This window comes from Carassius carassius, chromosome 3 (assembly GCF_963082965.1).
Source record: "Carassius carassius chromosome 3, fCarCar2.1, whole genome shotgun sequence".
Taxonomy (NCBI): domain Eukaryota; kingdom Metazoa; phylum Chordata; class Actinopteri; order Cypriniformes; family Cyprinidae; genus Carassius; species Carassius carassius.
The window spans coordinates 19,608,513-19,626,569 of record NC_081757.1 but is presented as its reverse complement, the minus strand read 5'-3'; the positions used below and the strand labels follow the sequence as shown (position 1 = coordinate 19,626,569).

Genomic DNA, 18,057 nt, shown 5'->3' with positions numbered 1-18,057 from the left:
GCTGACACTTTTTTGGTAAAAAAAGAAAAAGAAAAAAAAACCTCGGTGAGGTGTGTTACTGCTGTTTCAATCTGGTTGGTCTTCGTTTCCTGACACACTGGTGCCACACTTGTCCACACTGGGCTTAATGAGACATCTCAGTCCACTCTACAGTACAGCAACAGTGCTTCACCCAAGATTGTGATGGGGTATCCATCTCCCCTCAAATTCACCATCCTGACCATTATATTGGCCGCTCAGATCTTGGCTTATGGCTGGAGAAGGCCACAACAACATAAGACTGCTGGCATCACATGATTAGGCATAACTGAGACTAATGGTCATCCACTGCCTGCCTGTCTGTTTTTCTATAGTCCTTTAAACTTAAATAGTTTTCAAACTTTTACATTTTTCAAAACAAGTTTTGTTTGCTTTTGTTGATAAAAAAAATGATAGTTATATGAAGTTCTTTTCATTTCAGTTCACTTTATTTATACTTCATTACATACAAATTGAAAGGACATGAATTAAATTTGTATTTAAAGGATACTTTCAATTTAGTGTTTTATTCCACATGACCCTGTCCCATAGTTTACTGCATGTGCTGTATTTAAATGGATAGTTCACCCATAAATGTAAATTCAATTCAATTTACTTGCCCTCATATTGTTCTAAAGCTGAATGACTTTCAAAAATATATTTAAATTTAAAAAAATTTTTTTTTTTTTTTTGGTCGGTACAAAGTCAGTGGGGTTCAGTTATTTTCAGGGTTTCCAGGTTTCTACAACAAAACCCACCCGATTGCTACTCAAAACTAGCCCAATCGTGTTTTGATGGGGGTCACCTGGCAAAAACCACATTTTAGGGGTTAAATATCACGTTACTGTGGTCACTTAAACCCGCAGACATGAAAAACAACCCACGGAAACAGTAGCTGCATTTACATTGACCCTAATAATCCGATCGTAATAGGACTAGAAGCACATTCGGAATAAAAAAAGTCACATGTAACCACGTCAGTCAAATTGAATTGGCCAGATTGGATTCAGATTTGGATTGAATTGTAAGGGGTGGTTTATTCCTTTTGTAATCCGAGCGAGAGGACATGTAAACACTTGATCGGATTGAAAACTGTTGAGAACATAGTGGAAAATACTATGCATGTGCAGTGACATAAAAATAACGTAATGACGTATGATGCGCGGAACGAGCTGTTCTTCCTGGTGAATAAAGTGTCGTAAATGAGTGTCCAGTCATTCCTAAATTCTGCTTTCACTAAGCATCTGTGAAGTGGAGCAGCAATGTTTGTTTAAGGCTCTCATCAACAGACGGTGCGGGAAGCACAACAGTTCATGTGCTGGTCGTCGCCTGATTAGGACCCAAAGTAGATAAATATTAAATGTGTTTTTTAACCCCTTAACTGTCTCCCTATGGGACGCCTACGTTTACTTCACTAAATCTTTATCTAATCATGACAAACTATATATCATTGGAAAGGTTTAAGACTCCTAAATAGGTATGTTACCAATCTTTTTTGTTAAAAATTATGTAGGAAAATAATAGATAAATTTATGGCAAGAGTGCACCCCAAAAACCTACATCGTAACAGGAGTTCTGACCTTTGTCAAAAAAAAAGTCTTCTTGGTTGCCTTTTTCTCTATCACACTTTAGAAATCATCAGAAATTATATATCGCTTGAAAACATAAAATCTCAAAATTCATCTTTTGAAACCCATTTTAAATTCAAACATTGCATTACCATGAAAATGGTCCATCAAAATCATGTAACAAATTGTTTTCAGTCATGAATTATAAAAACTTAGGTTTGTATCATGCACATTCAAGTCTATCTTCAAAAATGTGACAGTTAAGGGGTTAAACAGTATGCAACAACAGTAGGAAACTGTATATTCATGCAGTGTGTGCATGTCAAAAGATTAAATCCGATCAGAAGCTTGTGACATAAACCATATGAACCCAGTCACTTTATTTAGCATTCATGTAAACACTACATTCATATTCGGCAATCAGAATTAATACATTCAGATGGAAGCACAAAGTGTCCATGTAAACGTAGCTACCTAATTCCACGGGAAAACCGTGGTCTTGGCAACACTGGTTGTTTTAGACACCCCTGACTTTCATTGAATTGACAAAAACAGGTGTATGTTTCACCAATTAAAAAATACAGTTTTGGAAAGACATGAGGATGAGTAAATGATGACAGAATTAAACATTTTGGGGTGAAATATCCTTTTAGCTCTGTCTGTAATAACTGCGGGAGACATTGTTTGGTTTAGTAGCATTGTGTTTATTTCTCCTGAGGATGAATCGCTTCTGTTGTATTATTCTAAAGTGGTTATAGATAAAATACATGGTATTGCAGTACATCCTCACTTAACAAACCTCCGTGAAAGAAAACAACCTTTTGTCAGAAAAGATTTAGCTTTACCAAGCAAGCAGTTATATAGACACACATCCCGTTCCATCTAAAGTTCCTCCAGCCCTGTGGAGAATTTAATTCTGTGTCATATCAGATCAGACCAGAATCGCCTGAAGACTGCGTGAAGATTTGGTGTAGTCATCACTCACCCTGCTGTGGGATGTGTCTTGTTTATAGGAACAGCAGGACTGATTGGAGGTCCCACAGAGAGATGGGTCTGATGAATGCAGTCGGTCTGCAGCCACGACATCCTGCCCCTACTGTTACATCACAGGGGACGCAGACACAGACTCTGCGCTCACAGAATGCAGAGACACAAACAGAACGTGACCTTCCAGATGAACCTCAGCTGCCCAGCACTTCTCAGGGGTCACAGGTTACTGAGGGTAAGACACTCTCTGTCAGTCAGAATATCATTACTGAGCTCAGGTGAGGTTTGTCCTTGAGATGAAAAGACTCTCTTTGCTTATTAAACATATTGGCAGCTTCTGCTGAAATTTGCTCTATTAACAAAACATTATTTTTATCCTTTAGACAGGCTCACTAATCTGAATAAATTTAGTCTGAATGCATGTTCCGGTTTCAGTATTTATACTGTATGCCTTAAACTTTAAAGTCTGATGACAATATCTGTTTACATGTGCCACATGTATTCAGTGCATGCAAAAGAGTGCCATTTAGTGTTACCATAGCAACAAGAAGCTCTCAGTCAGAGATCTATGAATCTTCATACTTTTCATCCCACTTGTCTCCTAACAATCTTTTTATTTTTCAAAATGTCAAAAAGACAAAGTCTTCAACACAGTTTTGTTTTTGTTAACTAAAACTAAAGCTGTTTTTATTACATGTACGTAAAAAATTAATTAAAATCAAAATATTACTTATATAAGCTACATAATACATTTTTTATAAAGAAATATTACAATATAATATAAAAGAAATATTAAAAAAGCTAAAAAAAATACTAAATACAAAACCACATAATTACTACATGAAAATGAAACAATGAAAATGTTCAAATGTTAACTGACAAAATGTATTTTCTAAATACTATACCTTATAAATAAAACTAAAATAACACCGCTGCACCATGTTTATTTTTGTGGTGTAAATATCAATCCACATTTTTGAATACGACTATACAAATTGCCTGGTTTAATCAGTTATCTGATTATTCAGGCTTATTCTTTTGGATCATGCAAAGTCAGATTATCTGTTTTCGTTTGAGGTGTTTGTCTAATGATTTTTCATTGAGGTATCACTTACACTTATGGAGTATTGGGCTTCATGTTAACACAGGTACCATTTGGTTTTGTTATTCTGTGGCCTTTAGTGAGAAATCTGAGAGGTGACAAGAAAAGATCGGGTGCTGCATTCTGTCTTTTTATGCCAATGGTAATTACAGGGCACATGAGAGGCCACTCCACTGGGCACGCACCAGCCGAATCTCTTTAGTTAATGTGTGTGTAGTATTGCTGTCGTGTTTAATGGCGGTAAGCTTCAGAGAGAGCATTCATGGCAGAAAATACTACATTGCATCTCTCTTTCCTGGTACCAGCCAGAAAAAGCCAACTTACTGATCTACTATTTAATCTTATTATTATTCTTTTGAGCCAAATTTTAAACACTATCTCCTCCTAGAGCTTTCAAGCTAGAACCACCAAACTCACCAAACCTTCAGACTGGTCTGACTTGGGTTGCTATATCTTTTCTAACTGATCCGGCTTATGGTTTTCATAAACCAGACTACCAAAACCACCTTAAATCCCATAGACTTTCATTGAGGGGGTACAAACATTTACAAAATAAGACTTATAATGTATTTAAGCTGTCTACTACCATAGCAAACCTTAAAAACTCTCTACTGAGAATACAGCTAAAACCAGCCTAAGATGATCAGTTGTTTTGGCTAGTCTCCCAAGCTGGTTTTTAAGTGGTTTTGACCACTCTCACGCTGGTCTTAGCTGGGTTTTAGCTGGTTTTTAGCTGGTTTTTACTGAATCCACTGGTTTTAGCTGGTTTTGGCAGGATTAGCATAGAAACATGCTAACAACATGCTAGTTACTCACTAATCAGGCTAGAAACATGCCTTTAACATGGTTTTAAAGTGGTTTTGGCCACTGTCATGCTGGCCTTATGTGGTCTTAGCTGGTTTTAGCTGGTTTTCTTTACTGAATAAACTTGTTTTAGCTGGTTTAGTATAGAAATATGTTAATAACATGCTAGTTACTTGTTAATCAAACTAGAAACATACTTCTAACATGGTTTAAAGTGGTTTTGGCCACTGTCACGCTGGCCTTATGTGGTCTTAGCTGGTTTTAGCTGGATTAGAATAGAAAAATGAAAACAACATGATAGTTACTCACTAATCAGGCTAGAAACATGCTTTTAACATGGTTTTAATGTGGTTTTGGCCACTGTCACCCTGGCCTTAGGTGGTCTTAGCTGGTTTTAGCTGGTTTTCTTTACTGAATCAACTGGTTTTAGCTGGATTAGAATAGAAAAATGTTAACAACATGCTAGTAACTGGCTAATCAGACTAGAAACATACTTCTAACATGGTTTAAAGTGGTTTTGGCCAGTGTCATGCTGGCCTTAGCTGGTCTTAGCTGGTTTTATTTACTGAATCAACTGGTTTTAGCTAGATTATCATAGAAACATGTTAACAACATGTAAGTAACTTGATAATCAGGTTAGAAACATGCTTTAAAGATGGTTTTAAAGTAGTTCTGGCCACTGTCACGCTGGTTTAGCTGGTTTCTAACTGAATCAACTGTTTTTACCTGGATTAGCATAGAAACATGCTAGTCACTTGCTAGTCATGCTAGCAACATGCTAGTCACTTGCTAGTCATGCTAGAAACATGCTAGTCACTTGCTAATCATGCTAACAAAATGCTAGTCACTTCATGCTAAAAACATGCTACAGACATGCTAGTCATGCTAGAGACATGCTATTCATGCTAACAGCATGCTAATCACTTGCTACTTATCCTAGCTACATGCTACAGACATGGTAATCATGCTAGAAACATGCTAACAATATGCTAATCATGCTAGCAACATGCTAGCGACAATGCTAGCAACATGCTAATCATGCTAGAAACATGCTAGCAACATGCTAATCATGCTAGGAACATGCTGCTAGCAACAAGCTAATCATGCTAGAAACATGCTAGCGACATGCTAATCATGCTACAAACATGCTAGCGACATGCTAGTAACTTGCTAATCATGCGAGAAAAATGCTAGAAACTTGCTAGCAACATGCTAATCATGCTAGAGACATGCTAGCCAAATGCTAATCATGCTAGAAACATGCTAACAACATGCTAATCATGTTAGCAACATGCTAGCGACAATGCTAATTATGTTAGAAACATGCTAGCCAAATGCTAAACATGCTAGGAACATGCTAGTACCATGCTAGTCACTTGCTAATAATGCTAGAAAAATGCTAGAAACATGCTAGCCACATGCTAATCATGCTAGAGACATGCTAGTCACATGCTAATCATGTTAGAAACATGCTAGCAACATGCTAATCATGCTAAGAACATGCTAGTAACATGTTAGCAACATACTAGAAACATGCTAACAACTTGCTAATCATGCTAGAGACATGCTAGCCGCATGCTAATCATGATAGAAACATGGTAGCGACATGCTAATCATGCTAGAAACATGTTACCAAATGCTAATCATGCTAGCGACATGTTAGTCACTTGCTAATCATGCTACAAACATGCTAGTAACATACTAGTCACTTGCTAATCATGCTAGCAACATGCTAGCAACTTTGCTAATCATGCTAATGACATGGTAGTCACTTGCTTTTAATGCTAGCAATATGTTAATCACTTTCTTTTTGAAACTTCTTAACTTTTCAAACTTTTAAATCTTTTTAAACTTTTCAAACTTTCAAACTTTCTGGCCAGGCTTTTTCAAGCCAACTTAAAGTTTGACCACAAACTTTACTATATAGTTATTCTTACTCTTCATGTGTCGCTTTTAGCAGTGCACCAAACAGATGAATAAGCATATCTCGATGAAGCTTAACTATTTTGAGGTTCCAGATATAAATTGCATTGCGACAGATTTAACCCAGCTGACATTTGTATTTTTAGACCGTTGGGCTGTTAAAATGTGCAGTTTTATTTATAAACATGGTTAACAGTCAGAGTCGCTGCTGAAATGATATGTCTGATATAATGCCTGGTGGGAGCTCAGCTTCAGAAGAGTCAGATCATAGTGTGTGCAATATTTAGCAGCACATAATTAATAATTAACTTCTTTCCATAGCTATAGATTGTAAATGTAAATCTGACAATCTGTCTGACGTTTCCAGTCAAGTTGTATTTATTTGTCCTTTGCACAGCCTACATAAGTTTTACTTGGATGGAAATGCATAAGATGAGCCTCAGTGTGCAGAGATTTGCACAGTACAGTAATAATATTATAGTAACTGTTATATATAATATTGCAAAAAAGTTACATTGTGTGAGAGTAACAGGTAGAGAAAATGGATAGTGTTAGTAACTGTCTACCAGATGACACTATCAAAAACAGACTGTGTGCGGGTTGTGTATGGTTTCAAATGTACAGTAGGATTTAACAGGTTTCAACCCTTCTGGTTTTGTCTTGTTTCTCCTCACTCTCTCTGTTAGTCCAGGTCAATTCAGTTTAATGCCATAAGCGATACTGTAATTCCTGATTGCGCAGAACAGGTATAAACACCGCTCTGTCAGGAAAAGAAATTGTATGAGTGCAGATAAGTTTTTTTGAGGCTTATGTTTCAGCTCAGGTAATCATAAAGTTGACATTTCGCTTTAACTTACATAGAATTACAAGTTAGCAGTTTTAAAGTTTATAAGCTGTAGCTTGGAAAGTTGTAGTAGTGGGAATAGTTTCTAAGTGCGTGTGTTAATTCAGTTGGATAAAAGGATTAAAAGCGGGAGGAAAGAGGAGGGATTGGGATGAGCTATCAGTACACCAAGCACATGAGGCCCTAGCCAGTACTGCCTGAAGCGTCCTCTAAATTGATTGGCTCTAGCTTTAGAAAGAGTCAAACGAATGTACTTCTATGGAAAATTAAGCATTAAAAAAGGGCAAGAATAGAAACAGAAGAACGAGCACCTCTTTCTTGTTTGATTTCAAAGCTGAAGCCTGTTAAGTGTAGTCATATTTAGGCAGTAGAGTTTTTAAAACAGTGGATGAATAGAAATATAATGGTGGAACAGGAAGGAGACTGTGAAGTCCCAGAGTACACACACAGCTTGAAGCTGTGTGAAGTTTGGTGGTTTTAACAAATCTTGAAAAGCTTTGACCTGTGAAGGAATTAATCTCTAAGACTTTTTCAAAAGCTCTCCTTTCAGACGTTCGAAAAGTGTATGTCCTTTGTTTTGACTTGTGCATCTACACTTTTGACTAAAATAGAAGAAAATACAGCTTTTTAAAATTCTTCTTAAAAGTATCTTTCAAAGATTTGATGTCAAGCTTTGGCAAAACCAGTCAAAACCAGAAGCAGTTCTGTGTCAGCTTGTTTCTGGTTTCTTTGCGAACTGATTAAAATGAACCTGTGGTCTCTTTACTCCTAGATGTTATTTTAGACCAGGTTAGAGTTTCCAAGATTCCAGACAGACTATTAGTGAATGGATGAGGGTCTGATGGTCTGGTAATACTGTGTTTAAATATATTTTTTTTTATTTTCACTTAAATTGTTTTGTACTGTATGTAACCTGTCCATTATAAATGTAGCAGTTGGTTTCATGGCTGTGCGTGTTTTGTTTTGTGGCGTATGATTGAGGTCAGATGCTCTGCGTCTTCGCCTGCAGCACCTGTGTGTTTATGTCTCTGAGGTACTACAGGTGCCAAGAACTTGACTCAAAGTTTTAGGGTAGAGAAGTTGATTTCTGAGTGTCTCACCTCAAGGAAAGTCATCTTCCCACACAAACAGTGCACACTCCCTGCAGTGAGGTCTGTGGGCGAGGGTTAAGTTCAGTATCGTTTTAAACTGCTGTCAGTGAGTAAGTTTATGGTTAGCATTAGCATCCTCTCTGTGCATTTTATGTAACGAATATGAGGAAAGTGCATGTTATATTTACACGAGTTTATTCTAAGAAACACAAAAGAGATGCTCAGACATTGTCTCTCACAATCCCTTCCCACACTTTCTTCTCTAGCTCTGTCTGTTGTGAGCACTCTATTCATCGTTACATGTTTTCCTCAGGTTGTTTATCTTATCAAGTATATATTTGTTACGAAATATGCTTTTTGGAATGAACAACCTCACTTTAGCTTTAGACAGAGAAAGCCCCAAAACTCAAGAAGTCCATTAAAAGATGTTCTGGGGATGTTTCTTTGCATTCTAGAGATGTGATCTCAGTCCTTCTCGTCTCCCTTCATTTGCTTGAGTAGACTCATGATAGATCATGCTCCATCTGAACCACCTGAACTGAGTTTTCTCACCTGTCCTTTTGTTCTGAGAGGCTAAAGCTGTTGATCTCTTTGGTGACATAAGAACATGGATCATAAAAAGGCATAGTGGCAATTGGTGTGGAAATAAGTGATATGGGAGGCAATTACTGATGACATGGAAATGTTTTCCTGCATTACCACTCAAAAGTTTTGGGGTCAGTAAGATTTTTTCTAAATGTTTTTGGAATCAGGCTAAATTCATTTGGTCAAAAATACAGTAAAAACATTAATAGTGTGAAATAATATTATATTTTAAAATAATTTTGGTATTTCAATATATTTTAGAATAAAATATAATTTATTCCTGTGTTGGCAAAGCTGAATTTTCTGCATCCACGATTCTTCATTCATGATCCTTCCTATATTTCTAATGTTGATTTGCTCAAGGAAACGTCTAATAAAATCCTCTTATTACAGTGTTGAAGCACTGCTGCTTTATATTTTTGTGACAGTTTTGTAATGAAATAGAAATGACATTGAAATGTGTTGTAGCATTATAAATGTCACTTTTGATCAATTTCTAATGTATCTTTGCTGAATTAAAGTACTAATTTCTTACTGAACCCAAACTGTAATGTATATACTGGATCTCTTAGGGACCTACACAGAGCCTTATTCATTACAATCAATTAGATTTTCTGTCATTTTTATTAGTGCTTACCAGTGTTATTATCTTAATGTTGTAGTATGTTTAATATATCTGGCCATCACACTATTTTACTTACATCATACCAATGTCTAATTCTAATTTTTCATAAAAGGTGGACTCAGTAATGTTTCTAATAAAATTTTACCCAAAACTATGACTAGCTCTTTGAATAATACTGGTTAACCAATCTAAATAGGCGTGGGCAAGTAAAATGTCCAAACATCTGGTTTCTGCTAGAGCAATGATACAAACTGCAGAGATTAGTTGTGCTCACACCATAAGAAGACCTTAAGGTCCAGTTTATTCATGTGCATAATATAATACACAGGGAAAAAAACTATTTATAAAAATGACAGAGGACTAACAAACTTCAAATAAGCATGGCAATAGTAATGCTTATAGCGATGTACGTATAAGGTACAAAACCATGTGGCATATTAGAAATGGTGAAACAAACGTTCTGAGTGCACTTAGAAAATGCTGTTGTCTTTTGCATTAAAGCAAATGTGTTGTCCAAAAAATGTGAATGACCAAAGTATTTGAGTATGCAAACTTTTTCAGATTTCTGGTGCAGTATGGGGGCCTATTTGGGTTTAGTTCCTTCTGAACATTGTAATGGGAGGGTCTAGTCCTATACCATACACACACACACACACCTGTAAGTGTGAAAAGTGTTTTGACTGGAACTGACATCGGTGACCACAGACATTTGTGTAGTGTGAAAAGAACAGTAATCTGACGACATTGTGTATTGTATGGACACCATTAGCAATATCCTACTGAATAAGAGTGTTCACAATTTTTTATGTGAAGTCATTGTGATTTTTTTGGGTCAGTTGGGGGTGTTGGGATTTCGCATTAAAAAATGTCTCACCACCAAATGCCTCATCATACTTCAGTGGTCAAAGATTAGACAGACAGAAGGTGGCCAGTCTCATTATCTGAATTCATGATGCTTAGACACCTTAAAGGAATCAAGCTTCAGCTGTCACAGGCAGAATACCAGCCAAAGGTCAGGAGAGTTTTCATAATCTCTCCTTCTCCCTCTTTTCTTTCAGTGTCCTTTCACCTTTTTAATATGCATGCATATCTATATATGTATGTGTGTACTATAGAAAACAGCCGATTCCCATGTGTTTCAATAGCTAGTGTTGTTGATATCTGGTGACTCATGAACCTTTAAGGGGATTTACTGTACAGTCTGTCAAAACATTAATGTGAAGCACTGTGGTCTCTGAAGAGTAAATCCTCACATTTCCATTCTGACATTGATGGGCCGTTTGTCTGATACTGAAAGCTTGTTTGTGAGAGGATTGTGCAGTATAAGTGGTGTTTGTGTTGCATACTTGGCCAACAGGAAAGCTGTATGTGAGAATGTTCCTATTACTTCTTAAAGAACACAGATGATTCTTTCTTCTTACTCATTCAACCCACACGCACGTTCACTATTTTGGAGGCAAAACAGATGTTAGAAATTAGATAAATAATTAATATATAGCTCAAAGTCTTAGCTGCACAGCAAAATGTATTCCTTACAGAAGCCTGTGGGTGCAGTCATAGCAGAGAGATTACTTTTTCATTGTTCAGTCAGCAAAAACCCCATGAGGAGATGCGCCACAATGAGACATTTAATTGTCTCACACGTGGACTGATATTGGCATGGTCATTAGCTGTGTATGAACAAAAAATACTGATGTGATAATAGTGCTGCACACAGGGTGCCACTGGCTCAGTCAGCATTCAGGGCTGGATATTTGTATTTTTCAATATTTGCTATTTTCCCCCCAAGCGACTGTCCATAAACTGTGTGTGAGAAGAACATTTTTAGTAATGTTTTTTTTTTTTTTTTAAAGAAAAAAAAATCCAGCCAAAAAAACCCACCATTAAGTCATTCAGCATCAGCCCTGAAACATAATGAAATGCACAACTCAAAATCTACAAGATACTTATATTTACAAGATACATTGGAGCATATATTTACACACTTTCTCTTAGTGTATTTGGAAAATATTTGCATACATTGTTTTTATCTATAACTAGAGTAATGTTAGATGTATAAACCTAAAGAGAAGCATGCGACTATGGATGTCAATAGAATACAATATACTGTATATAGGTTTACTAGTTTGGGAAATAAGTCTCTTATGCTCACCAAAGCTGTATTTTAAAAAAATACAATGAATATTACTGCAATTCAAAAGAACCGTTTCTTTTTAGTAATTTTTAAAATGTTATTTCAGCATATTTAGTGTTTGGAACCATTTATTATTACCAATATTGAACAACAGTCGTGCTGCTTTGTTTTTGAGAAAACAGGATTCTTTGATCATAGGACGTTTTTAAAAGAACAGCATTATTTATTTGATATAGAAATCTTTTTAACATTATAAATGTATGCTGTAACTTTTAATAAAATTAACGCATCATTGCTGAATAAAAGCATTATTTCTTCTTCTTTTTCAAAAAAATTCTGACCCAAAATTTTTTAACAGTAGTGTAGATTGAAACAGCAAAATTAAATGTTAACTTATTTATTTTTTATATTTTCTACACTATTTTTCTCCCTTGCAGCCTCCTAGTTTGAAACCTCTGTATTAGCAAACGAAAATCATTTTCAGATCAGATATACTTTTAGAAAGGAAATGTTGTGTCTTCCTTTGTTTTGCTGGCAAACAAGGACCAACTGGCATTGGTGGCCTCCCACTGGGCTTGGTCACTAGTGATCCGAGAGAACTGGGCTGTGTTAGGTCCAGATGGCAGAGGCGATGTGCAGGTTCTCTAATCTAGGAGAGCTGTTGTCCAGGGAGGGATGAACTCACATGAGGCAACGTGAGCATAGTGTGTGTAATTGGAGGCATTTTACAGAAGCACAAAGAGCATTCATATTGGAAATTAGAGACCTTAACCATGAGTGTATTTTGGTAAAAAAAAAAAAAGAGGCAATTCAGTCACATTAAAGACACAACAAAACAGGAAGTTCAGCCTGCCAGCTGAGATGAGCTTAAATAGCAAAAGGTATTTGTTACAGCAAGTCCATAACTGTTGACAACACATCTTGTCAATTCTGTTCTTTTAACAGGAATCTATGTTTTACACATGTGGCATGGCTGCTCTTTCACTTACTTTATTTCCTATAGTTGGTGTAACTTTTGCTCCAGGTATCAGAAATTACTGTGAAAATACCCCCATGCTGAGATGAAGATAATTCCTCTCCATTATTCATGACTGATGGTGTTTTGTTCTGTGCCTCTAGTTGTCAAATACCTATTTTTCGACTTGTTCTTCTGATAACCACTTTTTTATTTTCAGTTAGATGGGAAAATGTAAATGTAAAAACATAAGCAAGCAATACAGAAAGAAGTAATAATAAAAGGACTGTAAAGTATTGTACTTGTGCCTCATTTTGTGGCAGTGTGAGAATGAAGACCCCAGTACAAACACAAAAATATAATACAACTTTTACAAGCACTCAGAGTTTGAATAAAGTGATCCAATATTAGTTCAGTCATAACAATATCATTCTTCACAAAAATATGAATACAAACAATTATGTGTTATTTACTGACATGCTCAGACAATGTTTCTTTTTACTTCATCTTTTTGACACTAACCTGTGCTAGTTTTATAATCTTTTTGCTTGTTTTCTTCATCCCAGTGGCATGTGTTGAAAATCAACTGGGGGTGCTTTAACAACAAATGTGACCCTAGACCACAAAACTTAAGTGTCAATTTTTTTAAATTGAGATTTATACATCATATGAAAGCTGAATAAATTATCTTTCCATTGATGTATGGTTTATTAGGATACAACTATTTGAAAATCTGGAATCTTAGGGTACAAAAAAATCTAAATATTGAGAAAATCGCCTTTAAAGTTGTCCAAATTAAGTTCTTAGCAATGCATATTACGAATCAAATTTATGTTTTGACACTAGGGAAATTTACAAAATATCTTCATGGGACATGATCTTTACTTAATATCCTATGATTTTTGGCATATTGTATTTTTTTTAAATATATATATATATATTATATTATAAAATATATATATTATATTTTGACCCATACAATGTTTTTTTGAATATTGCTAAAAATATACCCCAGCGACTTAAGACTGGTTTTGTGGTCCAGGGTCACAAATGGTAAAATGCTGAAATGATCATTCTTTATCAGCCGCAGACAGCTTGGATTTAGGGATTCTCCCAGAGGATTCTGGGTCTGAGGTGGTGCCAGAGACGCCCCCCCACAGTCGACCTCAGGAAGACGAAGAGTCAGATCTCACTGAACCCAGCACAGACAGCACAGGTAACCAAAACTTGTGTCACACTGAGTAACAAAGTAACTATATGATATTGATTTTGGTCGTGGAACGGTTGTCAACCAGTCAGGAGTCAGGATTAGGTTTAAGGCCACAGTTATAAACTTGAAGAACATTCTTATCAGCATACAGTGTCATTACCTTCTGACTGTAGGGTTGGTTTATGGTTTGGTTAGATTTTGGGTTAGGGCTACTATTAGTAGAAAACTAGTGTCATTAGTGTCTTTACACAGTGAGTTGCAGTGTAATTGTGCAGCATGAATGCAATCAGAGTGACAAATGAATGGTTTGCAATCAGCTGTCTCCTCAAAATAGACCGTTTGCAAACAGCAGAAAGCCACCTTAATGCGACATTGTTCACTTTGCTGCAGTAATAGCTCTAAATAAAGTAATATACAGTCGTGGCCAAAAGTTTTGAGAATTACATAAATATTAGTTTTCAAAAAGTTTGCTGCTAAACTGCTTTTAGATCTTTGTTTCAGTTGTTTCTGTGATGTACTGAAATATAATTACAAGCACTTCATACGTTTCAAAGGCTTTTATCGACAATTACATGACATTTATGCACAGAGTCAGTATTTGCAGTGTTGGCCCTTCTTCTTCAGGACCTCTGCAATTCGACTGGGCATGCTCTCAATCAACTTCTGGCCCAAATCCTGACTGATAGCAACCCATTCTTTCAGAATCACTTCTTGAGTTTGTCAGAGTTAGTGGGTTTTTGTTTGTCCACCCGTCTCTTGAGGATTGACCACAAGTTCTCAATGGGATTAAGATCTGGGGAGTTTCCAGGCCATGGACCCAAAATTTCAGCATTCTGGTCCCCGAGCCACTTAGTTATCACTTTTGCCTTATGGCACGGTGCTCCATCGTGCTGGAAAATGCATTGTTCTTCACCAAACTGTTGTTGGATTGTTGGAAGAAGTTGCTGTTGGAGGGGGTTTTGGTACCATTCTTTATTCATGGCTGTGTTTTTGGGCAGAATTGTGAGTGAGCCCACTCCCTTGGATGAGAAGCAACCCCACACATGAATGGTGTCAGGATGCTTTACTGTCGGCATGACACAGGACTGATGGTAGCGCTCACCTTTTCTTCTCCGGACAAGCCTTTTTCCAGATGCCCCAAACAATCGGAAAGGGGCTTCATCAGAGAATATGACTTTGCCCCAGTCCTCAGCAGTACATTCACTATACTTTCTGCAGAAGATCAATCTGTCCCTGATGTTTTTTTTTGGAGAGAAGTGGCTTCTTTGCTGCCCTTCTTGACACCAGGCCATCTTCCAAAAGTTTTGGCCTCACTGTGCGTGCAGATGCGCTCACACCTGCCTGCTGCCATTCCTGAGCAAGCTCTGCACTGGTGGCACTCCGATCCCGCAGCTGAATCCTCTTTAGGAGACGATCCTGGCGCTTGCTGGACTTTCTTGGATGCCGTTTCTTTGCAGGTCACCATGGTTAACAAAGGAAGAACAATGATTTCAAGCATCACCCTCCTTTTAACATGTCAAATCTGCCATTCTAACCCAATCAGCCTGACATAATGATCTCCAGCCTTGTGCTCGTCAACATTCTCACCTGTGTTAACAAGACGATTACTGAAATGATCTCAGCAGGTCCTTTAATGACAGCAATGAAATGCAGTGGAAAGGTTTTTTTGGGATTAAGTTAATTTTCATGGCAAAGAAGGACTATGCAATTCATCTGATCACTCTTCATAACATTCTGGAGTATATGCAAATTGCTATTATAAAAACTTAAGCAGCAACTTTTCCAATTTCCAATATTTATGTAATTCTCAAAACTTTTGGCCACGACTCTACACATATATCTTACTTTTTGTCATGTGCTGTGCATGTGTTTGTGAGGACGATAGATGTATGCGAATCCATCAGGGTTGGATAGAGTCAAGTGGAACCCAGAACCCAGACCAATCACACTCCAGTTCAGACTGCAGCAAAGGTGTCTAGTGTGAAAGCTCCTTTAGATTATATATAGCACATCCACTCACAATTCAGAAAACGAATGAAGAATTTTAACTATCAGTGTGTGAATTAAACCGTGAAAAAACAAACCGAAGCTTGAAAGCGTTTTTGATGCTGATGCAAACATCTGAAACACGCTCTCATATTCACACTAACTGTACTTGATTCAAAGTGCCTAAACACTAGATGAGGATCAAAGAATTGAGTTTGCAGAAACAGTTGATGAATAATTTAGAGTCAATTGTGGCGCTTTTAATTGCACCGCACCTTCCTGTTAAATTAGGTCCATACAACATGTGTCTAGGCTGTAAACCTGCACTGTAAACAGCTGTTAAAGCCATTTGATGTTTTAATCTCCACTGACACTGCCAAGACATAAATCTCCCACTAACACCTCCAACTATTCATGTTTTGTAAGCTCTCAATTTCACTTTTTCTTCAAGGCCAACCAATAAGGCCAACAAGCCTTATTCCTTTGTTTCTCCCAACTAAAGTTTATTGATCCCTGTTTACTCTGGTATTTCTCAACTCAAGTTTTCCTTCCCTCTCTCTTAGGTCAGGCTGAGTATGTGTCTCATATCCGAAGGCTAATGGCTGAGGGAGGGATGACAGCGGTTGTCCAGCGAGAGCAGAGCACAACAATGGCTTCCATGGGCAGCTTTGGCAACAACATCATCGTTAGCCACCGAATCCACCGTGGCTCCCAGACAGGAGTGGACGCACAAAGACATACAGGTTTGAGCCCCGCCCCTGGGCCCTCCTCTACTGCCCCTGAGAGTTTGGCTGGAGCTGCAGGGTCGTACTCCTGCATCCTCTCCAGCACGCTGGGGCTTCATACCGACACCGCTCAGGGCACCTCTACAGACATGGACCTAACGTCCCTCATAGAACAGGAAAGACTTCACACGTCTCTCCTTTCACAGGAATTTTCACCTGTTTTCTCATCAGCTCTAGAAACAAATGGACCTTCCCTTTCTGTGGAAACAGACAATGTCTTGGAGGAAGAGGAGCTCCAAGACTATGCATCCCTCCCTCCATCTTTGCTCTCATCCTCGCCCTCTCTTTCTCCAGTGAATAACAGTAACTACAGCAACAGCAATAGTAGTTATCACGGAGACGAATATGGGCGATAAAAGTGGCAGAGTTTGGAGAGGAAACCAACAATTTGAACCACACAACAGAAATTTTTTGCACAAATATTTGCACTCGACCCATGTGTTCCTCTCTCTTATCGTCATCAGCTTTCATATTTCACATCTGCTCTGACACGGTCTAGTGAATAATGAAAGGACAAAAAAGTTCTAGTTTCCTGCTCAGCTTAAACTCTGCAATGAATTCAGACCATTTCATGTTGTACGTTAATCAGCCTTGCTGAAGTTGTCCATCAAGATCAGTGTTCAAAGTAGAGCCACATACAGAGTAAGGTGTGTGAATTGCAGAGTGTCTTTAGTCTGGTGAGGAACATTTGTTCAACTAATCCCTTTGTTTCTCTACATCTTCTTTCAAATAAAACATTTTGGATTCCAGTTGAGAGCTGCTGATTTGAGCAGAAAGGTCAAATTTCCTTGGACAGTCCAGTAGTCCAAAAAGTTTCTAAACCTTGTCACATTCTGCACAACTTAATTATATTACTGTGGGTTAGTCATTGGAGTCATTGCTGTTTTAGATGATGACTGGTGCATTTTAGTTCAGGTTTTTATGAAGTTCAAAAGACCACACTCTGTTTTATAAGCCTTTAAAAAGAAAATTAGAAAGAGAAAGAAGACAGAGGTATACACAAGTTTTATATTTTGTATTGTATAGTTTAATTCTGTGAGATTTAAGGGATGATAAAAATTGTAAAAAATCTGTCATTATTTACTCACCTTCATGTTGTTCCAAACTTGTATGACTTTCTTCTGTGAAACACAAAATAAGAAATTCTGAGAAGTGGTCATATATTTGATTACCTAAATTCAAATATTTCCCTTAATGTTTCGCAGAAGAAAATAAGTCCTAAAGATTTGGAATGACGTGAAAGTCAGTAAATGATGACAGAACTTCCATTTTTGTGTGAACGATCCCTTTTAAGTTGTGATGTTTGTCTGCATCCTCATCATCGACTGTCCTCCTTGTGGCCAAGTCAGTCTCCTTTGCACTGGTTTTTACCACAGAAACACCTCAATTATCATGCTTTCCCCGAATGAAAACAGAAAGACGGCTTCTTAAACAGGGTCT

General features: G+C 37.3%; 1 protein-coding gene across 1 annotated transcript in view; it reads left to right on the top strand.

Annotated features, from left to right (window-relative positions):
• ambra1a (autophagy/beclin-1 regulator 1a) overlaps positions 1-17,665 on the top strand; it is a 73,428-nt gene extending 55,763 nt beyond the window's left edge. Inside the window, exons 17-19 of the mRNA XM_059532919.1 lie at positions 2,600-2,808; positions 13,721-13,852; positions 16,396-17,665. Coding sequence (XP_059388902.1) covers positions 2,600-2,808; positions 13,721-13,852; positions 16,396-16,973 — 919 coding nt within the window. The 3' untranslated portion in view covers positions 16,974-17,665. The remainder of the gene's footprint in view (positions 1-2,599; positions 2,809-13,720; positions 13,853-16,395) is intronic.
• The last annotated feature ends 392 nt before the right edge of the window (positions 17,666-18,057 follow it).